Here is a 24,674-nt window from a genome sequence, read left to right as displayed (position 1 = left end):
AACGAGACAGATGGAGAGAAAATAAGTAAACTGTTTACTGTTTCAAACGTAATCGCCTTAACTATTAGTATATAACCCAACTATGAGACAAGATGGTCGGTACCTACCGGGAAAAATGTTTGCGGTTGTCTATGGAACCATGACTGTGCCCAAGAGTGAACCTCTTCATCCGAAGCAAATCGACAGTCACGAATGTCTTTTTCAGGGCTACGAAAATATGGAAATCGCATAGATGGGAGGGTGTGTAAGGGCCTTCCAGCGAAACTTCTGCAGTGTAGTCAAAACAATTTTGGCAACGTGTGGGTGGGCCCACACGTTGGTAAGGGGATTACTTTCGAAATAATATACAGTTTACTTACTTTTTACCATCTGTCTCTTTCTCATTTGACTGTCCCAAATTCAACAATTTAGAAGTTTGTTCCAATTTTTTGTGATGTCAAGACAATTTGTGAATGTGATGTGTTCTTGTGAGGACAGAGAAATTGATATTCAATAAAGAATTCAACTTACCAGATTTGTGTAGCTTTTCGTCCTGTACACAATCTTCCTTGCAAAGAAATCTGCATAAATCTAACCACTGAAGTTTTGTCTTGGAGATGTGGATTGTTCGGCATCCAGATGTTTTACTTGGCTCGTATTTTTTATTTTTTATTCGTGTGTGTGTTGCTAATGGAATGAGTTTTAGTCTGCAGTTCAGATATTGTTAATGCACCAATGTTCAGATCGCATAGGACGGCATCAAGTGCAGTGAGACATCGCTGTTTATTTTTGTAGTCAACATGACTGTAACTCCACAAACACCTACGCATAGAATACACGTCCATGAAGCGAATAATTCGCTCAGTTTCCCACTTCATATTTAACGTTGCTGACATGCTAGCGGCACGACATCAAGCCTCAAATCACATGCAACCTACTAGTTTCGTGTCACCGAAGTTGGAACTAGCCGAAACTCTGGTTTCGACAGCGATTCTGCGCACCGCGCTTCGCAATGGGTAGCACAGTTTCGAAACTTAGTTTCGCAACCTTGTGACGTTTAATAAACTAGCCATAACTTGTGTTTGATTTTATTATTGAAAATACTGACGAAAGCTGAGTTATCCTTTTCTGTCAGCAGCTCTTGTGAAGAAAGTTATTGCAGCACGTGTCAAATAAGTTGTACGGAATCCAGCGATGCAGTAAAATTGTAGATCAGTTTAGAAATGTGGAGGGGCGGAAACCGGCAGCCGACGAAACACGCTCGCTCAGATTTCACTTTTCGATGCGGCGCGGCGCTGCCTGACGCTCGTCGACGAACCGGTCACGTGATGCGTCGCTCAAGGCCAAGGTCAGTCGCGCTATACGACCTTGGTGGAGGCTTCCTGGCCGAGATGTGGGCCAGAGCCGACCAGCAGCCGGAAACTGCTTGCGAGGGCGGGGCCAGGTGTTGCGCCTGTCTAGACCCGCAGTCTGCTTTTAACTGGTGGCTGCTCTCGGTTTACGCAGTCCAGCGGATATTCTGTTTATAGGGCGAAAACTCTCCTTAACGAGAAGTCATTCAAGCTATTCAAATTTTAAATTACTGGACTTTGAGGTACTAATAGCTAGACCTATGTTATGTTTCAGATGCGTCCACGAGACCTGCTACGTGTTCAGGCCCGTAATTGGGAAATGTTTTGTTTATTCGCAACCACTGGGCACTTTTCGTGTTCAGGCCCCTAATTCGAAAATGTTTTGTTTATTCGCAAAGGTGAATATTATTTGTTAAACGCGCGCGTGTACGCGTTGTGTGTGTGTTTATTTGTTTGTTTGTTTGTTTGTCTTACAACGACGGTCATCGACCGACGACCTTGCGTTCAGGCCTCAGCTATGGATTTGAGCTATGTTCAAAATATTCTAGTAAACTAAAGACAATCATTTAACTGTAAATGAAATTCAAATCGGACTGTAGAACAGATACTCTCATTTCTGTATAGATTAAAAGCGAAAGAGTTTCATGGGGATACTAAAAGTGGCTATAGAGGTAGGAGGGCGGGAGGGGAGGGGGGGATCTATGACAAAACTTCACTTACAAAACATTCAAATACACGACAATTGCTTCTTCTTGTGTGATACAAGTAATCACCAGTAAACCACCATTAGCTCTTATGACGGCCTAATAACAAAATGTATTATGCCCACAGATGACCTTAAGACCCTCTTGCCGCCGCCCCCCCCGCCGACCCCTGGAATCTGGAATACAGATTATTTATTCCTTACAGAACACTCATACACTTCTAGAAATAATTTTCCGTGGTTCCACTAAACCTCTCGTTTAGCCAATTGCAGCATTACGTGGCTGATCGCAGAGTCACCTAAAAAATTCAGTGCTTGTGGCGTGACACGTCTCCAAACTGAACTGACCAAAATGGCAATTTTAGAGTCATTGAACCTATGGATAAATTTCTGTTGACACTGATGTGCCTGAAGATTAAGTGATCTTCATCGAAACCGATAATATTTACAAAAGAAAAAAATCATTTTGAACTCTCTGTCATTGAAATATCTTTGTCTCTAGTTAATACTTGAGGCTCAATATAATATATCAATCCCATAAAGAGAGTGAAAAGAATTTAAATTTTGGCGAGTGTGGGGCAAGATAGCAGACGTAGTTTCTGGAAGACACTGACATGGAATTAATTAAGACGATTGAAAAAAGTCTTAGCATGGTATTTTCGGAATTATAACTACACCGTATTACAAGTGAACAACTTCAAAGTGTGAATGATGAGTTTTATACACTAGATATGACATCTTGATTCTGTACGAATAGAAAATGTGCGTCAGATTGGGGTAAGGGGCGGTTAAGACATGGAAAGGAAACTTTGGAGTCCTGAAGTCGAGAGCAGTGAACGTCCAATTCTTCTGCTAATACCATTTCGTGATTGTAACTCGTCTCCTGCCTCATTAACTGTATGTGAAAAGTGAAATTACAAACCACAATTTTTGAAACGGCGTTTTGATTTTCTGGGTACATCTGACGAGAGATATTCGACCTACGTCAGTGTGTTGAGGAATACATACGCTAGTGCACTAGATTGTTTTAGATTTAATCGAAATAGTGAGGAATTACGATTTGAAAGAAATAATCGAGCATGGATATGCCACATCACCTAACCACATACATCGTAGAGGAAGTTTTCAGAGTCTAAAAATGGGAAAAACAAATTAGTGTTGATGGAACATGTCTGAAACACCTTAGTTTTGCTGTTTATATTGTGATGTTAGTCTCTAGTGTAGCTAATCTACAACAACGAATGGAACTTAACATAGCAAGCTTAAAGGTAGACCTGAAAATCAGTTTTAGTAATATTAAAATGATAAACAACGAACACATGGAACACAAAATTCGCTGACGGAAGTGGAAAGTGTTACACCATAGACACTTTCAGGGAACTCTATCAAACTGCTTCTCCGGTATGTCCATGCTTGTAGAATATGTCGATGAAAATTTCATGCTTATGCGTGCTTATTTTCATAACAGAAAAAAAGCCATTGCTTCAGATGAATTGCAAGTTCTCGATGGCTATTGGGTGTGTCTTAACATTCCTGGGACTTTACAGGTGGAGATCGTAACTCGTACGCTTAGCTCGTAGTCATCATTCGGGCTTTGAGAATGACCGAATCATTGGCATGAGGGACATGGGAGCATCACGCCGACAGATCGCACAGACAGAAGGCTGTAGAGCACTGACTGCAGGCGAAACGGAGTCACGGAAATACGATATGATCGTAGGAGTGTTTCACTGGCTCTGACGAGCAGGCAGATTACAAGAAATTAAATACGGGCAGAGACACCACGAATCGTCGGGAACAGATTGGTTCAAATGGCTCTGAGCACTATGGGACTTAACATCTGTGGTCATCAGTCCCCTAGAACTTAGAACTACTTAAACCTAACTAACCTAAGGACATCACACACATCCATGCCCGAGGCAGGATTCGAACCTGCGACCGTAGCAGGGAACAGATTATTGGAAGCTGTGTTGAGGTTTCGAGTTGTCTTGTACTGACTCCTGGAATCATGGTGTAGGAAGCTATTAGACGGGACAACAGGACTGATTTGGTTGTTGAAGGGAGCCTGACTTCTCTTCAGTACACGGGAAGAACTGTAAATCCCGTTGTCATACCGTTCATGACCGTGGCACCAAATGGCATATTCCAGCGGGTTAATATAAAACACGACACTGTAATTCACACCGAAAATGCCTCGATGTGTGTACGGATCGCTGACTGGCCTATTCTGCCTCCTGAATTGTCACCCATTCATCATGTGTGGCATGCCGTGGGGACGGGTAATGTTCATACCAGCGTCTAGTCAGCGATCTTCATTATGTAAGCATGGAAAGAAATTCCTCAATTTAATTTCAGGGACCACACGTCATACTGATGTTGATGGTGGACATCAGTTCCGAATCGGATGAAACGTTAATCTTTTAACAGGTCTGATGAACATCTCCAAAGCATTTGATAAATATCGGACTGCTGTTTCATGGGTTCTTTCCATTTACATCTGAGTAGTACGAATTAATAATGACCTGACAGAACCAGCTGACGAGGTGTCCTACGTAGAAGTTGGAGAAAGCGACTGGACGGCCAGCAAAAAACGGGGGGAGTCGTCGGGAGTGCTGCTGATAAAGTAAGTAAGATTTGAAAACAAAGCTTGCGATACGTCTGAAGGGGAAATATTACAATAAACTCGTAGCACTGATTTTTACTGACGGCAGGAGACGTACTTTAGTGCGAAAACCACTTAAAACCTTTGAGCGTTCTTCAGAAAGACATGGGAAAATGTATACTGGTACCTACTATGAGAGACAGGGAAACAGGTACACGGATCAGCCAATCTACAGGAGTGGAAGACGAAATGATACCTATAATGAAAATAAAATGGAGTTGGGTAGAACGATAATAGGCTGACCACGGAAGTTCTCTGCTGGACCCCAAGAGATAAGAAAAACCCCTCTCTCTCTCTTTTTAAGTCAGTGTTCTAAGTGGTTTGATGCAGGCCGCCACGAGTTACACCTGTTCTTCTCCTGTGTCAATCTCCTCATCTCAGAGTAGCACTTGCACCCCAACGTCCTCCATTATTTATTGCATATATTGCAATCTTTGTCTTCGCTTACAGTATTAACCCTCTACAGCTTCCTCAGGTATCATGGAAGCTATTGCCTGATGCCTTAACACGACCTATAATCCTGTCCTTGCTTCTTACCATTGTTTTCCACATATTCCTCTCCTTGCCGTTTCTGAGGAGAACCTTCTCATTTCTTACTTATGAGACTATCTAATTTTCAACGTCCTTTTATAACGTCACATCTCAAATTCAGTGATTCTCTTATTTTCCGGTTTTCCCACACCCCAACATTCATTACTATAAAATGCTGTGCAGCAAACCCACGTTCTTAGAGATTTCTTCCTCTAATTAAGACCGGTGCTTGATACTAGTAGACCTTTTTTGGCAACGAGTGCAAGCTTTGGCTGTGTGAATCTACTTTTTACATCCTCCTTGCTCCGTTCGTCATCTGTTTTGCTTCCAAGATAGCAGAATTTCGTTATTCAGTCTACTTCGTTATCACCAATTTTGAAGCTAAGTTTACCGGCTAATTTTATTTCTACTAATCCTCAATACTTTTATCTTTCTTCGGTTTACTCTCAGTCCATATACTGTATCCAATAGACTGTTCATTCCATTCAACAGTCGAATCTTGTAACTAGTGTTCTCTCACGGTAAATTTTAATCTCATTTCTGAATTCTATTTCCGTTATTGCTTTTTCGATGTATAGATTGAACAATACCGGCGAGAGCCTGCATTTTTGTCTTATACTCATTTTACTCAGAACGCTTCGTTCTTTGTCTTCTTGTCTTATTTGTCTTTCTTCGTTTTTGTACCTACTGTATATTACTTCCCTTTCCCTATAACTTACTCCTATTTTACCGAGAATTTGTATCAGCTTTTACTGGTTTTACAGTCATTTTACACTGTCGAAAAACTTTTCTAGGTCGACAAATCCTTCGAACGTGCCTTCATTTTTCATAAGTCTTGCTTTAGTCATCAAGCGGAACGTCAGAACTACCTCTCTCGCGCCTTCACATCTTCTAAAGCCAAATTGATCATCATCTAATATATTTTCAATATTCTTTTTTTTGTGCTGCACAAAACGTAAGGATGATTTATTCTATGGCTACCCTGCATGAGGGAAACGGACTTGCGTCATTTGGCGCCACTCAGATCCTTTTCCTTTGAAGTCTACGCACAGAGCTTTCTCCTTTCTTCCCCGTCCTCGTACCCTCCCCTCCCCTCCCCCATGACTATTAAAATGTTTCATGAAAAAGTGCATATCGCCGTTGGTTCGCATCGGTCCTTGAAGCGCTGTGTCTGGTGGCTCGATCATAAGAATAATGTTTGCGAAATGCATACGTCCATCTACGTGTTCCGGCTCGACATAGACTGTTAACCCATCATGCACGTTCATTTCATTGACAACGAACAGTGTACGCAAGGGCAAACTTTGGGGGATGGGGCGGGGGGGGGGGGGCAGGAGGAGGAGGAGGAAACTCATGTTAGTTTCGCGGTCTTGAGGTTTCACGACAAATGCCTCTGATTACATTTGCTACTGGTTACATTTGACCCATGACACGCTCCAGTTTCTTCAGACTGACAAGGGAACTGATGCTTCGGCCTATCTGACGGGACAGGATGGGAGTTTGGTTCTTCTTTAAGGGCAGAAAAGGGGGGGGGATGAAGGGATTATTCAGCAGCTGGCCCCTCCTACTCGTCGCTCGGCACGCCCTTGCTCAGTTCATATTCAACAGCATAACGGAATCTGTTTCACTGCATCGAAAGGTATACGTGTAGCCTAATTTAAGTCTGCTGTTGCAGATCGACTCAGGTTTAGACGGAAACAATGCAGTAAAACAAAAGAGACAAAAAATGAAAAATGCAGGTTTTGTAATTCTTAGGGAGATAGGTTCATAAATCGGCCACTAGATCACACCATTGTAATCGAATGTCAAGATAGTCAGGCGTACGACGTCCAAAGAAATCTTTACGTGTTGCAGTGTCTGCTGCCCACTGTGTTATGTGAAGGAGATTGTTATTAAACACATTCTACAGCCAAAATAATATGGAATCGAATCAAAACGACTGATTGTACCTTCCTGTATACACCGCAAGTTGGCATGCGGAATATAGATTTAGATTGTCCCAACCGCTTGACATTCGCTAATGTTACACTTGGGAACATATAGGACCGCGATAAGTTCTTATGGGGAAGCAACTTAACATTTCACTGAAATGAGTAAATTCAGGACGGCTGCCACATTTGCTGTTCAAAGGAAACGAAAAAAATACTTATTTTTCGATGATTCGTGTAAAAGTTTAACGTAAACTGAGATGCATAGACAGTGTAGAATTCCGTTCGCAGCAAGAATCGTTAAGAACGTATGCTACCTAGTGCTGCTGTCATCTTTCACTCATATCGAGAAGGAATGCAGTTAGGTAGCTCCACAACACTATGGGGCAGCCCCACATTTTATTTGGGAATCCTAAAACAAGTTAAAAAATAATTTCACTGATCTGGATTGGTACGAGGGTATCCATTACGCAGCCACCTTAAATTCCACAGTGAAGTTGACTGAAGTGTAGTGTGTCGAAACAAACATTTTCGGGTGGAAGAAAATCTTCTGTGGCTGCGAAAAACAATTACTTCACTACAGGTGCGGATACGAGGTTTGCCTCACTCCACCATTTTTAGTAGTATTTCATTTAATAAGATACGGTAAATCCTCCACCGAACGCGTTAGGGAGGAGATACAGCCCAATCAGATGGTCGCGAGCAATGCCATTACCACATATATGTCTTTTCTGCATTAACGCAAACAGACGCTGTTTTCAGCAACATCTCTAAAACGATATTCTTCACACGGTAGTTTGAACGGCATCTCAGAACGTCAGTAGCGAAGTGTTCCTTTTTATCTCATAGAAACACTTTAAAAATTTTCATATTTAGTTTATTTACAACTTTGTAGGTGCGTATGTGTATGTTTTTGCGTTATTAGATATGTGTTATTTTCTAAAATAATTATTATATTTTTTAGAATGTCGTGTATGGGAGTTGGCTGAGTGGATGATATCCGGAGGCCATCACCAATAATAATAATAATAATAATAATATAGTGCGTTTCAAACTGAACGTGCAGTGCTCAGTTGAAAATTTGTGGGAAAAGTACGTACAGAAACCTTAAATTTTCGCAGTGTTGGAATACAAATAGTAACGAGAGCTTTGTAGTTGTGCATGTGTTACCGGAAACAGGTGCCTGCCTCAACGTACTTCCTGTGGGGAAGCAGCCTCATGGCTCGCGACCTTCACTGCGACCAAACCGTAACGACCGTCTCTCTGCCACTAGCTCGTTTCGGCGTACAACGACAGAGTATGATTTCGCTTCGTATTTCATCCACATGAGTTGCAAAGCAGGTGCAACACACTCAAGTATGCAGTTAATATTAGATTAGCGCGAATAATAATTGTGGTAGCAACAATAAACACAGGCATGTCACCTGCCGTGGGACTCACTGGCAACCTGATGCAACTTGTTACCCAAGTGGAGTATAGTAACATCGATTTCGTTGATTTTTGGACAAAATGACGGCTACTGGGTTTAATATGTCACCTACAGATAAGGTCCTGTGAAGAGAGTAAGATCACAAAGGGGGGAGGGTTAGGATTTGGCATAGCATGAGGTAGATTCTGGAATTGATCACGTTTCTAAACAGGGAATACAAAGCTGAAGTCTGACCTAGTGGGCGTTCACTACTTCATGCTGCCATGTCACACGCCACACTCGAAACTACGTAATATTACACTACGCCATGAACAATGTTCACATCTCTTAACAATCAGTTTTAGTGGTATAGTTGAATGGTTGATAGCGATTTCGACGCTTTTCATTTCATTTCAATGGAGGTGGCAAGCATGTGGTGAGCGGAATGCTTGTACTGTGTAAAACTATGTATTTTGGGCTACAAACTGGTCTTTGGTTGTGTAAATACCTGTAAATGTGTAGAAAACAAGAAGTAGCCAGTCAAATTTTATTGTCTTTCTATAGAGTGTCATAGTTTCGAACCAACAACTCATCGTCGCTTTCCAGAATATTTACAACAGCGTAGATTTTCAGCTTGCGTTATTTTATGTCCATGTCGTGTTCTCTTGTATTGGTATGCTGACTATGTTAAAACTCTCTTTTATAGGAATTCAGGATATACTTAGAAAAATGCTTTTGTAACCTATGTTGTCTGCATTTCGACAGTGGGTGAATGTGTAGCTGCAGTCTCAAGCCAACTTACCTTGAATAAAAACGAAAGCTACATGTGGAGATTGAACATTCTGTACGACATTACGAGAAGATAACTTCCATCACAGTCATTTTAAGTACCGTATGTGATTATTTAATGACACGGAGGTTATTTATATTTCTCAAAACTAACAACTTTCAGCCATTTTAATTAAAACATGTTATTGCTTTATATACGCAACAGATAAAAATGGCACTTGTCTAGCATACACAAGAAGCACCATTCATATTACACTGTGCAGGCATTCGATAGGTTTATGTCTCTAAATAAAGAAAACAAAGATTGAAAATTGACATCAATAAAAATCCTGGAAATAAATGGACATTACCACGGCATCCAGGATTTATTCTAGACATAATAGCTCTTAAAGGTATTGCCATTGCTCCCGACGTAACGATTTTTTGCCTCTATGAATATTATTGTCCAGAGGAAGTAACTGGACACAGGCAACTGAAATTCAGAAAATTATTTCTGCATTCTCTTTTCAAATGTTCTGCATCCCAGGATATTACAACAGACTACGTGAAAATTATTGCGACCACCTGCAACCTTTCGTGTTTGATGTCTTTCCCGACAGCGTTGGCATATTCCAGCAGAACAACTACCCATGTCACAAGGCCAGAATCGTACCATAGTGGTTTGAGACCATTTCAAATAATGCCTAATTAACTAGGATTTTTATGGTTCAGTTATATTGTATACAGTCACTGTCTTTAGTAATGCTTATAAGAACTAAGAATTTTAGAAAAGAAGTATTTTTGTAAACCGTTCAATGTTTTGAATGTATTGCACGCCCTATTTTAGACACTCAAGAGGGCAGATTTTCAGAAAGCAATAAATACCTGATCCTTCTGCACTAGTTCTATCCTTTGATAAGAACGGTAGTACTATGAAGGCCCAGCTGCAAATTTTTAGTCAAATACTTTCTCCTCATCTAGCTAACAAAATCATCCTCTAAGTGTAAGCAAAAAATTTCATTAAAAGCAAGAAGTCGATTGTTACATTCCCGTAAATCTGTAACGTCTTATATAATAAGATGGTAGCTCGTACCTCTTAGGCTAGGGTTCTTCTTGCCCCTGCGTAGTGATCGGGGCGTTGGCCTTCCGGAACTCAGTCTTTTAGGAAACGCAAACATCGCTTGTGAAGCGAGCATCAGCATTGAAGATACAAATACCAACCCTGAAACATAAAATACAAGCAGAGATTTTAGATTGACTCTATTGTAGAATGTCGCTTAACGTAAAAAGTCGCTCTTTGTATGAAAAGAGTCTGATTCTAGTAGTGTCTGTGCACTTTAATCGTACATTACATCGGACACCATGTATCTTTTTATCAGAACAAGACAACTTCAGGCAAGAACATCATTTCAAGGGATAGTGAATTTCAATTGCTTTCAGATCTGGAAGAATTCACCGTCAACGCTTTAGTATGATGATTGTGGGAACATACGACAACATTTCAGTTAGGCATGTTAGGCCTTGGAATAGTTGAAAATGCGCTTGGAAGTTTATGCAAGGTATTCCCGCACATGAGTAACCGGTAAAATTTAAGAAAATACAAAACTTTAGATTTTAGGGATTGTATACCTAACTCTGTAAATAATAATGAAGGACTGGATGAAAACGAAGCTGTTTTCTTATGGTTCAAATGGCTCTGAGCACTATGGGACTTAACATCCGAGGTCATCAGTCCCCTAGACTTAGAACTACTTAAACCTAACTAACGTAATGACATCACACACATCCATGCCCGAGGCAGGATTCGAACCTGCGACCGTAGCAGCAGCGCGGTTGTGGACTGAAGCGCCTAGAACCGCACGGCCACAGCGGCCGCCGCAGTTTTCTTAGCTGGTGTTTATCAGTAAACGTCATGTATCTTACTCTCAGCCATCAAATAATACAAATGATTCACTTATTTCTGTCTTTCCAACATACATTGTAAATGTGAGGTGACTAAAGTCATGGGGTGTCTCCTAATATCGTGTCGGACCTCGTGTCGGCGTAGTGCAGCAACTCGACGTGGCATGAACGCAACAAATCGTTTGAAGTCTCCTGCAGAAATATTGAGCCATACTGCCTCTATGGCCGTCCATAATTGCGACAGCGTTGCCGAATTTTGAGCACGAAATGACCTCTCGCTAACGTCCCATAAATGTTCGATGAGATTCATGTCTGGCGATCCGGGTGGCCAAATCATTCCCTCGAAATGTCCAGAATGTTCTTCAAAAAAATCGTGAACAACTGTGTGCACTGTTACCCATAACACGAAGTTCATGAGTGGCTGTAAGTGGTATCCAAGAAGCCGAACATAACCATTTCCAGTCAATGATCATTTCGGTCGGACCAGAGGACCCAGTCCATTCCACGTAAACACAGCCCATGCCATTATGGAGTCACTACCAGTTTCCACAGTGTCTTTTTAAACACTTGTATTCACAGCTTGATGAAGTCTACGCCACCGTCTAATCCTACAATCAGCTCTTACCAACTGAAATCGGGACTCGTCTGACCAGGTCACTGATTTTTGATCGTCTAGGGTCCAAATGATATTGCCACGAGCTCAGGGGAGGCGCTGCAGGCGATGTCGTGCTGCTAGCAAAGGCATTCTCGTCGGTCGTCTGCTGCCATAGCCCATTAATGTCAAATTTCGCCCCACTGTTCTAACGGATAAGTTCGTCGTACGCGCCACATTTATTTCTGAAGTTGTTTCACGCAGTGTTGCTTGTCTGTTAGCACTAACAACTCTCTGCAAATACCACTGCTCTCAGTCGTTAAGTGAAGTGCGTCAGCCACTGCGTTGTCCGTTGTGAGAGGCACTGCGTCAAATTTGGCTTTTTCGGCACATACTTCACACTGCGGACCTCAGTATAGTGAATTCCCTAACGATTTCCGAAATGCAATGTCCCATACATCTAGCTCCAACAACCATTCCGAGTTCAAAGTCTGTTAACTCCCGTCGTGCAGCCATAATCCCGTCGGAAAACTTTCCACATGATCACCTGAGTACAAATGACAGTTCCGTCAGTGATCTGGCCCTTTATATCTAGCGTACGCGATTCTACCGCCGTCTGTATACGTGCATATGGTTGTAAAAAATGGCTCTGAGCACTATGCGACTTAACTTCTGAGGTCATCAGTCGCCTAGCACTTAGAACTAATTAAACCTAACTAACCTAAGGACATCACACACATCCATGCCCGAGGCAGGATTCGAACCTGCGACCGTATCGGTTTCTCGGTTCCAGACTGTAGCGCCTAGAACCTCACGGCCACTCCGGCCGGCCCATGTGGTTGTACCATGACTTTTGTGACCTTAGTGTAGTTACGTATTTACGTTTGTCGTAGCATCGCCTAGCAACAGATGGCATAGGAGTAGCGTTAGATACTTTAGTAACTTCCAGAATGCAAACACTATTTTTTCAAAGATGAAAGGTGGGGATGGCTGGGTGTGTTGTGTGCCTGGACAAGGATGAAACTCGGTGGCAGTGACAGGTGGTTTAAGAAAAAGTCGGCAGAAGCGAAAGATGACTAAAATATCGTAACCTGTAGGATTTGGCTGTGACCGCGAATAAAGTTAGTATACTGTATAGTTGAGGTTTCATTACGCTTTCCTTTAGTTTATTCAGTATCATGGTTGGAGGTTGTCACTTTGTGTCCAAAATTTTGATGTATGACAAGAGACGAATACTTCTGGGTAACACTACCACTAGAGTATTTACATGTTACAGAGCGTTAGGTCAACAAACGTGATAATGAAATGTAGGTTTTATTTGTGTTCACACGCCGATTACGCGAACATCAAGTAACGTTATTAAGACCACTTGCTTGTATCCTAAAGGAATTCTTTTGCAGTAAGTACAGCAGATTCACGAGTTGGAAGTGTGTCAGCCAATATACGATAGGTCTCCACAGGTATCTGGGGCCATGCTATGTGCAGCACTACTCACGACAGATTACGGGTCCCCGGCTGGAAATTAACACAGTGAGCGTGGTCTCACAGATGTTTCGGTGGGTCAGGATCTGAGGAATTCAAGGGCCATTGAAGTGTAGCACTTTGAAGTGTTCAGAATGAGATTTTCACTCTGCAGCGGAGTGTGCGCTGATATGAAATTTCTTGTCAGATTAAAACTGTGTGCCCGACCGAGACTCGAACTCGGGACCTTTGCTTTTCGCGGGCAAGTGCTCTACCAACTGAGCTACCGAAGCACGACTCACACCCGGTACTCACAGCTTTACTTCTGCCAGTACCTCGTCTCCTACCTTCCAAACTTTACAGAAGCTCTCCTGCGATCCTAGCAGAACTAGCACTCCTGAAAGAAAGGATATTGCGGAGACATGGTTTAGCCACAACCTGGGGGATGTTTCCAGAATGAGATTTTCACTCTGCAGCGGAGTGTGCGCTGATATGAAATTTCCTGTCAGATTAAAACTATGTGCCCGACCGAGACTCGAACTCGGGTTCGAGTCTCGGTCGGGCACACAGTTTTAATCTGCCAGGAAGTTTCATTTTGAAGTGTTACTTGTGCTGTTCCAGTCACTTGCGGGCAATTTGAATTCTGTGACAAGACGAATTATCTTGCCGAAAAAACTCACTAGAGGAACGATTCGTAACCAAATCGGTCAAGAACGCTTTCTTCGAAGACCTACGGTCCTCTAATACGCATGGTTTCTGTCTCACGGAAGCCTACTAACCAACAAGGATATGTTTTTGAATAAGAATTGTAAAACGACTATGCACACTTCAATATAAATAAAAGGGAAATTTCTTTTCATGCGGGAACAAAAGGAAATCAAAAATATGTACAAAATGTACTAAGTTACAGCATTTTGCTAAACTCATATAATTTAGAGGTCAAAGTATAGGTCTTGTCAACCTACCCAATGAAATGCTTCAATGAAACATAAAGAGTACGGAGGAAGGAGACCGGCACGCCTTCCCACTCGGAAAGCAGCGCGTTAGACCGCGCGGCTAGCCGGGAGGGCAGTTTGGAGTGAGTGATATGCGTACAGAAAGTATCCCATATATTTTAAATAGCTACTTCACTATCGCACCTTATGTAACAAAGTGTTCAAAAAACTTTTGGATCTTTTTGTATCTGTGAACATGTGTGAGTTTATATGCAAGGGCATCTGGGATTGAAAGAACAAGACTTATGAAACTGAGATAATTACTTTACTATAAAAAACAACAACAAAAGTGAAGGCAGTTTGACATCTTTGTACATCGGTGAAATCAAAGTCTGATGCTAGGTAACATTCAGTACTATGTTGCTCCGTCCAGTGCACTGGAACATGCTTGGATCCGCCTTGCCATGATCTCTACAAGATGGTTGGATTCAAGTATCCTGTTATCAAGTAGACGACGGCAGCCATAGGCTAAGTCGGACTTTAACAGTGAACAGACGGACTGCTGCTTCAGCGCCTCGATCACACTTCAGAATCTCTTTAAGTTACAGTATATGTTGCTTCTCCGTCTCGAATGATCTTAGTGTCCACTGGATGTGGGCGGGAAAATTTCATTTTTCAAGGTTTCGTATGCAGGAATCCGTACACTTGAGTATTCGACGAACGTGTTCTGTCAGCGGCCGAAGCACAAACTGTGTCGTAGCAAATGAGATCGAGGGATAGTAAGAGGCACTGGGACAGAACAATGGCTGCATCACGGGAGAACAATACGCCCAAGCGGTGGGACCTCGATACAATTGTACCACGTGACTGCATAATCAAAAAGCGGCACATCGGGCAGGAGTAAGAGTGCTTTCCTTCCGTGGAGCGGTGCTGTGGCAGCTGCCCACGCTGTGTCATCATACGTTAGTATTTACAGTTTGCACGCTGGCCGAAACAATTAATGGATCGGTCAAGCCATCTAGTTAACTCTGGTAATCGTTCTTGATATTATCTACATTCACCTCCAATTTGTGATAGTGTACGAGAGGCGTTCAATAAGTAATGCAACACTGTTTTCTTCTAGGTCAATTTCGATTGAAAATGCGGAATTTGTTGTGGGGCGTATTGGCATATTGCAGCTTCAGCCCGTATAGTTTCATGAAGTTGCGATAGATGGCAGCGCTGTAAGTAGCCTTCAAAATGGCTTTTGTAACGGAGGTGCATTCCAAGCAGAGGGCTGTCACCGACTATCCTGTAGCGGAAAACGAGAGCATCACAGATATTCATAGGCGCTTGCGGAACGTCTACGGAGACCTGGCAGCAATAAAAGCACGTTGAGTCGTTGAGCGAGGCGTCCGCAAGATCGCGCAAACCTGTTCGATCTCTCGCGTGCCGGCTTGCCACACATGGTTGTGCCATGTATAATGTTGGAACGTGCAGACACACTCATTCGAGGTGACCGACGGATCACATTCAGTTTCTCACATGCCGGCCGGCCGCACACAGCTATGAATCCTGCAGTGTTGGAACGTGCAGACACTCTCATTCGAGGACGCAGACTAACACCTCGCTGCTCAGCTGGGACGTCTCTGTTAGTAGTGCTGACACACTCGTCCACCAGATGGAGTTGTAAAAGGTGTGTCCCGCATGGTTCCTCACCTCCGAAGAGAAGATCATAAAGAGCACCAAAGGACCATCTGTCCACGGTTGCTTCTACATCTACATCTGCATTTATACTCCGCAAGCCACCCAGCGGTGTGTGGCGGAGGGCACTTTACGTGCCACTGCCATTACCTCCCTTTCCTGTTCCAGTCGCGTATGGTTCGCGGGAAGAACGACTGCTCGAAAGCCTCCGTGCGCGCTCGAATCTCTCTAATTTTACATTCGTGATCTCCTCAGGAGGTATAAGTAGGGGGAAGCAATATATTCGATACCTCATCCAGAAACGCACCCTCTCGAAACCTGGACAGCAAGCTACACCGCAATGCAGAGCACCTCTCTTGCAGAGTCTGCCACTTGAGTTTGCTAAACATCTCCGTAACGCTATCACGCTTACCAAATAACCCTGTGACGAAAGGCGCCGCTCTTCTTTGGATCTTCTCTATCTCCTCTGTCAACCCGACCTGGTACGGATCCCACACTGATGAGCAAGACTCAAATATAGGTCGAACGAGTGTTTTGTAAGCCACCTCCTTTGTTGATGGACTACATTTTCCAAGGACTCTCCCAATGAATCTCAACCTGGCACCCGCCTTACCAACAATTAATTTTATATGATAATTCCACTTCAAATCGTTCCGCACGCATACTCCCAGATATTTTACAGAAGTAACTGCTACCAGTGTTTGTTCCGCTATCATATAATCATACAGTAAAGAATCCTTCTTTCTATGTATTCGCAATACATTACATTTGTCTATGTTAAGGGTCAGTTGCCACTCCCTGCACCAAGTGCCTAACCGCTGCAGATCTTCCTGCATTTCGCTGCAATTTTCTAATGCTGCAACTTCTCTGTATACTACAGCATCGTCCGCGAAAAGCTGCATGGAACTTCCGACACGGCGTTACGAGGCTGATAATGACAGCTTTTGTCGAACGTCGTCACAGGCGATAAACCATGGATTCATCACTTAGAACTGGAAAGAAAACGGCAGTCCATGGAGTGGTCGCACCCTAAGCCAATAAAGTCATGGCGGCAGTCTTCTGCGACTATGAAGCGTTTATTCTGTTCCCTCATGGTGTAACGATTAACTGTGAAGCGTATTATGCTACCCTCAGGAAACTGAAGAAACGAGTTCAGCGTGTTCGTCGCCACAAAGATGCAAACGAAATTCTCTATGACAACGCAAGGTCCTCGTGTAAGCTACTGTGCCTTATCCTGCATACGAATGCTGTACCCGATGGTTACAGTGAGGTGGCTGGAGCGTGGCGTGGCTTTTGCGGCGTCTCACCTGCTGGTAACCAAGGCTACGTGTCAGACGTGGTGCGCCGTCTGTGTATCAGAAAAAAGCGGCGTGGCCGTGGAATCGCAGCCGGGTCCCTATAAGGCAGGCGAGGCCGCGGAGCCACGCGGCGGTCACGTCGCCGCGACGCCCGCCTCGCACACGCAAATTACGGCGCCGGGCGTCGCGTCGCCGCCGTATCATTACCGCCGTAATGGCGCCTACGTGCCGGAAAACAAATCGACGCGCACAGCCTGCCCGGCCTCGGGTCTCTCGCAAACCACCGCCTACCGCCCCTGACTTGGGAGCGATCCCTCCGCGAGTCGGCTGACCGCATAAACTACCTCGAACACCCGCTGTAAACAAAACTTGCGCCGAAGGGCAGCCTGAACGGCGTTGTTGGTATAAGCCTACTGCGATTCATCACAGTATTTCGCAATGAACTTGTGCGTAACTAGAAGTAAATGTAATCACTTTCTGCATGCCACAGCTACAGTCAATAGCTCATGGAAAATTGCTGAAAATATACCACAGCACGGCTACACCAAAAAAATAATGGTTCGTAGGTAGCCCGAGGAGAATGCAACGTAGAGAGGCAACAGAGGGATGTGTCGACTCATACAGTACATTGGACTCATACAGTACATTGGCATCTTCTCACAATCAGTTTGGCATGGGTGCAAAGAAGGTGGGCCAGTGAACTCCTGGAACTAATGGCATCGGTTTCTGTTCACAGACTAGTGTAGGATTTGTCTAACGCCTGCTGATCTTCGCAGAAGAGTCTGAAGACGACTAGATACCAGTGCACATCTCAGCTATGCAATCGTACTGTTTCAACTGGGAGGTGGGTCCGTTGTGTTTTTGTCATGTGTCGTCTGCGTCTCATCGCTACCAAGGGCATTTTGAGGGCTCTGTAGTATCGGAGCAGTATCCTTCAACTTACTGTTCATCCTGACAGTCAACATTTCGGCGATGTGTTTGACAAGATCGCACCTAGCTAGTGCTCATCTTCCAGAAAGCAGGAATTAGTAGCACAGGAATGGCCTGCGGCTTCTGTTGGCATGAACCCGATTAACAGATTGCGGAATAAACCCGAGTAGTACTCTCGCAGCGTCAGTTATTCAGACGGACAGCGCCCGTGTCTTGCACGTGGTATGCGCAAAAGTTCGTAGCTAACATTGTGCCTCCTGCACTCTATAAGATGCCATCTATATTGAACAACGCGGGGTCTCTGCATTGTCATAGCACGTAGTTTTCGAATGCTGAAAACCTGTACTCCACAAAAGCGCTTTGTCTGTTTCTGCTCTGTGTTGACTCCCATACTTCTCTCGTCTTCTACCGGTATCTTTGTTGGCGCACTGCTCATGCGCTACAGATTTACACCATTGGAAGTTTCGATGATTCCTATGTTTTCAATGTCCCGGAAGAAGAAATGGGTGATTCCATTTCAGAATGGGAATTTGATGATTCTTATATTGATCCAGATTTTTGTCTGGTTGAATGCTTAGGTAAGTGCTAAAAGGAACTCGATAAACTTCGGTTACACGATAAATCAGTCTAATCTAAAAACCGTAAATTCAACTAAATACCTAGGTATTACAATTACGAACAACTTAAACTGGAAAGAACACATAGAAAACGTTGTGAGGAAGGCTAACCAAAGACTGCGTTTTATTGGCAGGACACTAGAAAATGTAACAGACCTACTAAGGAGACTGCCTACACTACGCTTGTCCGTCCTCTTTTAGAATACTGTTGCGCGATGTGGGATCCTTTCCACATAGGACTGACGGAATACATTTAAAAAGTTCAAAGAAAGGCAGCATGTTTTGTATTATCGCGAAATATGGGAGAGAGTGACACAGAGAAAGGTGTTTTTCGTTGGACGGAATCTTCTCACGAAATTCCAATCACCAACTTTCTCCTCCGAATGCGAAAATATTTTGTTGGCACCGACCTAAATAGGGAGAAACGATCACCAGGATAAAATACGGCAAATCAGAGCTCGTACAGAAAGATATAGGTGTTCATTCTTTCCGCGCTCTATACGAGATTGGAATAATAGAGAAATGTGAAGATGGTTCGATGAACCGTCTGCCAGGCATTTAAATGTGATTTGCAGAGTATCCATGTAGGTGTAATACGTAAAAGACAAACATGTAGTTAAGCGTTTGTATCGCATAAATAAGCATTCGTAAAACAACTCAGTAAAGCGTAAAAAGAGACGCACCCAACACGTGTCTGCAAAGCGTATTCTGATGTCAATAAGATCCAAAACGGAAAAAGTGCCGAAGAGAAAAATCCTGGTGGTGTCCAATTTGTGAAGCAGCCCTTTGTGCGCCTGAATGTTACAAAACATACCATACTCAATAGGCAAATAACGTTCAAGATCTTTGTGTAGAAATGTTTTATTTGTCTGCTAATTTTAATGTTTCATAATGAGATCTTTATGGTTACATAAACGAAGTTTCATCATTTTAAATGGAACACGATACACATTTATTTTGTTCAGAGTTAAAACGCTTTGATTTTCGAAAAAATGTGATAATGGCAGCAGTCCAACTTTCCCATCCCGAGTGACTGGGGTCAGCCTCGAATGTGTTAAGAATACTTTGAACCAACTGAAACTTTCAGTACATTGTTGCAGGAACGATCCTCACATACTGGACGACGTCAAGAGGGACGCCATCGAAGACTGGAACAGGCTTCATCAACAAGGACTCGACTATCTTGTAGCTTAGATGCATGTGTATGTAATGTAACATCAACGAAACATCCTTTAACTTGATGTAGCGTTCGTCCGGGACTTGAAGGCTGTCGGATTGACCAGAACTGGTTGTCCGCGAATAAATATACATAACAGCAGCTTTTTGGTTTAAATACACTCCTGGAAATGGAAAAAAGAACACATTGACACCGGTGTGTCAGACCCACCATACTTGCTCCGGACACTGCGAGAGGGCTGTACAAGCAATGATCACACGCACGGCACAGCGGACACACCAGGAACCGCGGTGTTGGCCGTCGAATGGCGCTAGCTGCGCAGCATTTGTGCACCGCCGCCGTCAGTGTCAGCCAGTTTGCCGTGGCATACGGAGCTCCATCGCAGTCTTTAACACTGGTAGCATGCCGCGACAGCGTGGACGTGAACCGTATGTGCAGTTGACGGACTTTGAGCGAGGGCGTATAGTGGGCATGCGGGAGGCCGGGTGGACGTACCGCCGAATTACTCAACACGTGGGGCGTGAGGTCTCCACAGTACATCGATGTTGTCGCCAGTGGTCGGCGGAAGGTGCACGTGCCCGTCGACCTGGGACCGGACCGCAGCGACGCACGGATGCACGCCAAGACCGTCGGATCCTACGCAGTGCCGTAGGGGACCGCACCGCCACTTCCCAGCAAATTAGGGACACTGTTGCTCCTGGGGTATCGGCGAGGACCATTCGCAACCGTCTCCATGAAGCTGGGCTACGGTCCCGCACACCGTTAGGCCGTCTTCCGCTCACGCCCCAACATCGTGCAGCCCGCCTCCAGTGGTGTCGCGACAGGCGTGAATGGAGGGACGAATGGAGACGTGTCGTCTTCAGCGATGAGAGTCGCTTCTGCCTTGGTGCCAATGATGGTCGTATGCGTGTTTGGCGCCGTGCAAGTGAGCGCCACAATCAGGACTGCATACGACCGAGGCACACAGGGCCAACACCCGGCATCATGGTGTGGGGAGCGATCTCCTACACTGGCCGTACACCACTGGTGATCGTCGAGGGGACACTGAATAGTGCACGGTACATCCAAACCGTCATCGAACCCATCGTTCTACCATTCCTAGACCGGCAAGGGAACTTGCTGTTCCAACAGGACAATGCACGTCCGCATGTATCCCGTGCCACCCAACGTGCTCTAGAAGGTGTAAGTCAACTACCCTGGCCAGCAAGATCTCCGGATCTGTCCCCCATTGAGCATGTTTGGGACTGGATGAAGCGTCGTCTCACGCGGTCTGCACGTCCAGCACGAACGCTGGTCCAACTGAGGCGCCAGGTGGAAATGGCATGGCAAACCGTTCCACAGGACTACATCCAGCATCTCTACGATCATCTCCATGGGAGAATAGCAGCCTGCATTGCTGCGAAAGGTGGATATACACTGTACTAGTGCCAACATTGTGCATGCTCTGTTGCCTGTGTCTATGTGCCTGTGGTTCTGTCAGTGTGATCACGTGATGTATCTGACCCCAGGAATGTGTCAATAAAGTTTCCCCTTCCTGGGACAAAGAATTCACGGTGTTCTTATTTCAATTTCCAGGAGTGTACATTAATGCCGTGTAGCAATGTTTGCAGAAAATGTTTTTTGAACGGATGAGTTCATACTGGACGCCTATCAGCTAGGCCTATGGGAAGATCAGTGTATGAGCGACTGTTAAGTTTGCGCGCTCCATCATGTGGCTCCGATGGCCAGATCGCCATCAGTTTTGCTGAGGTATGTGCGTCTTCTAGTCAAATCTTATAAGAAGTGACGACATCGTGGCTACGAGCGACGGCGACGTTTTCAAACCATGGAGGTGACAGTAACGCTCTCTGTGCAGCATGGCAGGAGTCACCTGACATTGCTTAACGGTCTACAAAGCGTTTTATGGGTTCTAGCGAGGTACTTCCGGTACGCGTGTATTGGCTCTGAGCACTATGGGACTCAACTTCTGAGGTCATCAGTCCTCTAGAATTGTTGGTAAGGCGGATACCAGGTTGAGATTCATTGGGAGAGTCCTTAGAAAATGTAGTCCATCAACAAAGAAGGTGGGTTACAAAACACTCGTTCGACATATACTTGAGTATTGCTCATCAGTGTGGGATCCGTACCAGGTCGGGTTGGCGGAGGAGATAGAGAAGATCCAAAGAAGAGCGGCGCCTTTCGTCACAGGGTTATTTGGTAAGCGTGATAGGGCTACGTAGATGTTTAGCAAACTCAAGTGGCAGACCCTGCAAGAGAGGCGCTCTACATCGCGGTGTAGCTTGCTGTCCAGGTTTCGAGAGGGTGCGTTTCTGGATGAGGTATCGAATATATTGCTTCCCCCTACTTATACCTCCTGAGGAGATCACGAATGTAAAATTAGAGAGATTCGAGCGCGCACGGAGGGTTTCCGGCAGTCGTTCTTCCCGCGAACCATACGCGACTGGAACGGGAAAGGGAGGTAATGACAGTGGCACGTAAAGTGCCCTCCGCCACACACCGTTGGGTGGTTTGCGGAGTGTAAATGTAGATGTAGATGTAGACATGCATGCCCGAGGCAGGATTCGAACCTGCGACCGTAGCGGTATCTCAGTTCCAGACTGTAGCGCCTAGAACCGGTCTGCTACTCCGGCCGGCACGCGTTTATTCCACGTAAGACACTGGCACATCGGCGAAAGTCTTTCGTTATGTGGACATGCTGTCTTCAGGAAAGACTCAAGAGTTAAATTAGAAGCATTCCCATTACAGGGAATGCCCGCTATCTCTCCTGCCGTCCACTTCTCTATCAATATTATTTTGGCCTCAGCAACATTATCACCGTAATATGAACCACCGAAAAAATGCTCCTGTCGGAGCACAAAAAAGATGAATGTACGCCATTTTCATAAAAGATTCTGGCTGAAAAGTGAGGTACCAGCTGTCTCACTCTACCTTCATCAGCACCTTTAAAATTTTCCCAAAAATTTCGGAATACGAACATATTCGCGCTCTTTTTAACATGCAGCTTACCTCTCCCATAATCTCCCCTAACTAACTCGCTTACACCCACTAGTCCATCACTGTAAATCGTTCATACCCATCCACTTCCACTTGCCCGTTCTATCTCACTCATTCAACGCAACGCATTGTCATTATATGTTTGTCTCTCTCTAACTGCCACTATCAAATATCTCACAGCAACCGTCTCATTAATTCTGTTCTATTAATACTGTCTCCTCTCGCCGTCACTGCCTCCCTCTTTCTCTCTTAGTGCTTCTGTCTCGTTCATTCCTTCCCACCGCTGCTATCTCTTTTCAGTATCGTTAACTCTCCCTTCCTCGGTATTACTATCGGAGACTCTCTTATTATCACTGGCTCTCACCCACTTACGACTTCTCCTCTACTTTACTCCTTTCTCACTGGCACTGTCTCCTTCATTCTTTTCCTAGCACTGTTCTTTCGCTCTCAACTATGTTCTATTGCCACTGTGTTCCTCTCTTTCTCTCACGCGGCAGTTGTCTTCTTCGCTCTTTCTACACCACAACCACTGCCTACTAACTTCCAGTATTTATCACTTTTTCATATCTTTTCCACTACCGCTGTCTCCTCTGTCAACATAAAAAAGCGCGGATACGTTCGCATGCAAAAATTTTTGGGAACATTTTTAAAGATGCTGAGGAAGGCAGAAAGAGGCAGCTGGTACCCCACTTTTCCGACAGGCTTTTAATAGACAAGAGGCAACGGTCTTGCCGCAGTGAACCCACCGGTTCCCGTCAGATCACCGAAGTTAAGCATTGTCGGCCGTGGCCGGCATTTGGATGGGTGACCATCCGGGCAGCCATGCGCTGTTGCTATTTTTCGGGTTGCACTCAGCCTCGCGATGCCAATTGAGGAGCTACTCGACCGAATAGTAGCGGCTCCGGTCACAAAAAACCATCATAACGACCGGGAGAGCGGTGTGCTGACCACACGCTCCTCCTATCCGCATCCTCAGTGAGGATAACACGGCGGTCGGATGGTCCCGATGGGTCACTTGCAGCCTGAAGACGGAGTGCCTTTAATAGACAAGAGCATATTCGCCTTTTTTGTACTCCAATAGGAGCACTTTTCCGCTGGTTCCCTTCTTGTGTCTGCTACAGTGGGACAAGTAAGTCATATGAAAAGAACTGTATAGGGCAGGAAAAATCTGATCGTTTACTTATGTGAAACTGAAATAACGCCCAACTATTTGGATTTTATGTGCACAAAAATTTGGCATTCAGTAGAACAACAACAACAATATGGGCTGCCATCAACCCTTCTGATGATAACGGAGACGCTTTACAGCATATTTCTCCGTGCTATGTCACTTTATAAACTACATTTCCGCAACACACCAGATTGTACGGGCATATTTTACGTGTACAAGTAGGGTAGCATTGAAACTCTGTGTCTCGAATACGGACAAAAATACCAAGAAAATTTTCTAGGTTGTTCGAGATCGGATCTTAGGAATATAACGTAAAAATTACAGCCATTTGCTTTGAATAGTCGTCGTGAAATCCGCGAGGCTGTTTCGGTACCCGAAACCACGTTTTTGAAGGTTTCTCAGGAACCGCCCTTGAACTAAATGGTGCTTCCATAAGCCCCTTAAGGCGCGTGGTAGACTACATCTAATTCGAAAAGAACCAACTCATTTGCTCCATTTGCCTAAGATGGGGGAAATGTGTAACATTCAGATGTTGACCCTGTACTGTAGGATAGTTAGAGTAAGATGATCCTTCTGTCGGGTA

General features: G+C 44.4%; 1 protein-coding gene and 1 pseudogene across 1 annotated transcript in view; one reads left to right on the top strand and one right to left on the bottom strand.

Annotated features, from left to right (window-relative positions):
- LOC124708998 (solute carrier organic anion transporter family member 74D-like) overlaps positions 1-24,674 on the bottom strand; it is a 90,929-nt gene that overhangs the window by 33,268 nt on the left and 32,987 nt on the right. The window contains exon 5 of the mRNA XM_047240634.1: positions 10,425-10,553. Within this exon, the coding sequence (XP_047096590.1) occupies positions 10,425-10,553 (129 nt within the window). The remainder of the gene's footprint in view (positions 1-10,424; positions 10,554-24,674) is intronic.
- LOC124717280 lies at positions 23,639-23,756 on the top strand (annotated as a pseudogene).

Source organism: Schistocerca piceifrons, chromosome 1 (genome assembly GCF_021461385.2).
Source record: "Schistocerca piceifrons isolate TAMUIC-IGC-003096 chromosome 1, iqSchPice1.1, whole genome shotgun sequence".
NCBI lineage: Eukaryota > Metazoa > Arthropoda > Insecta > Orthoptera > Acrididae > Schistocerca > Schistocerca piceifrons.
The sequence above is the reverse complement of the archived record's forward strand: the minus strand, read 5'-3'. Positions and strand labels throughout refer to the sequence as shown.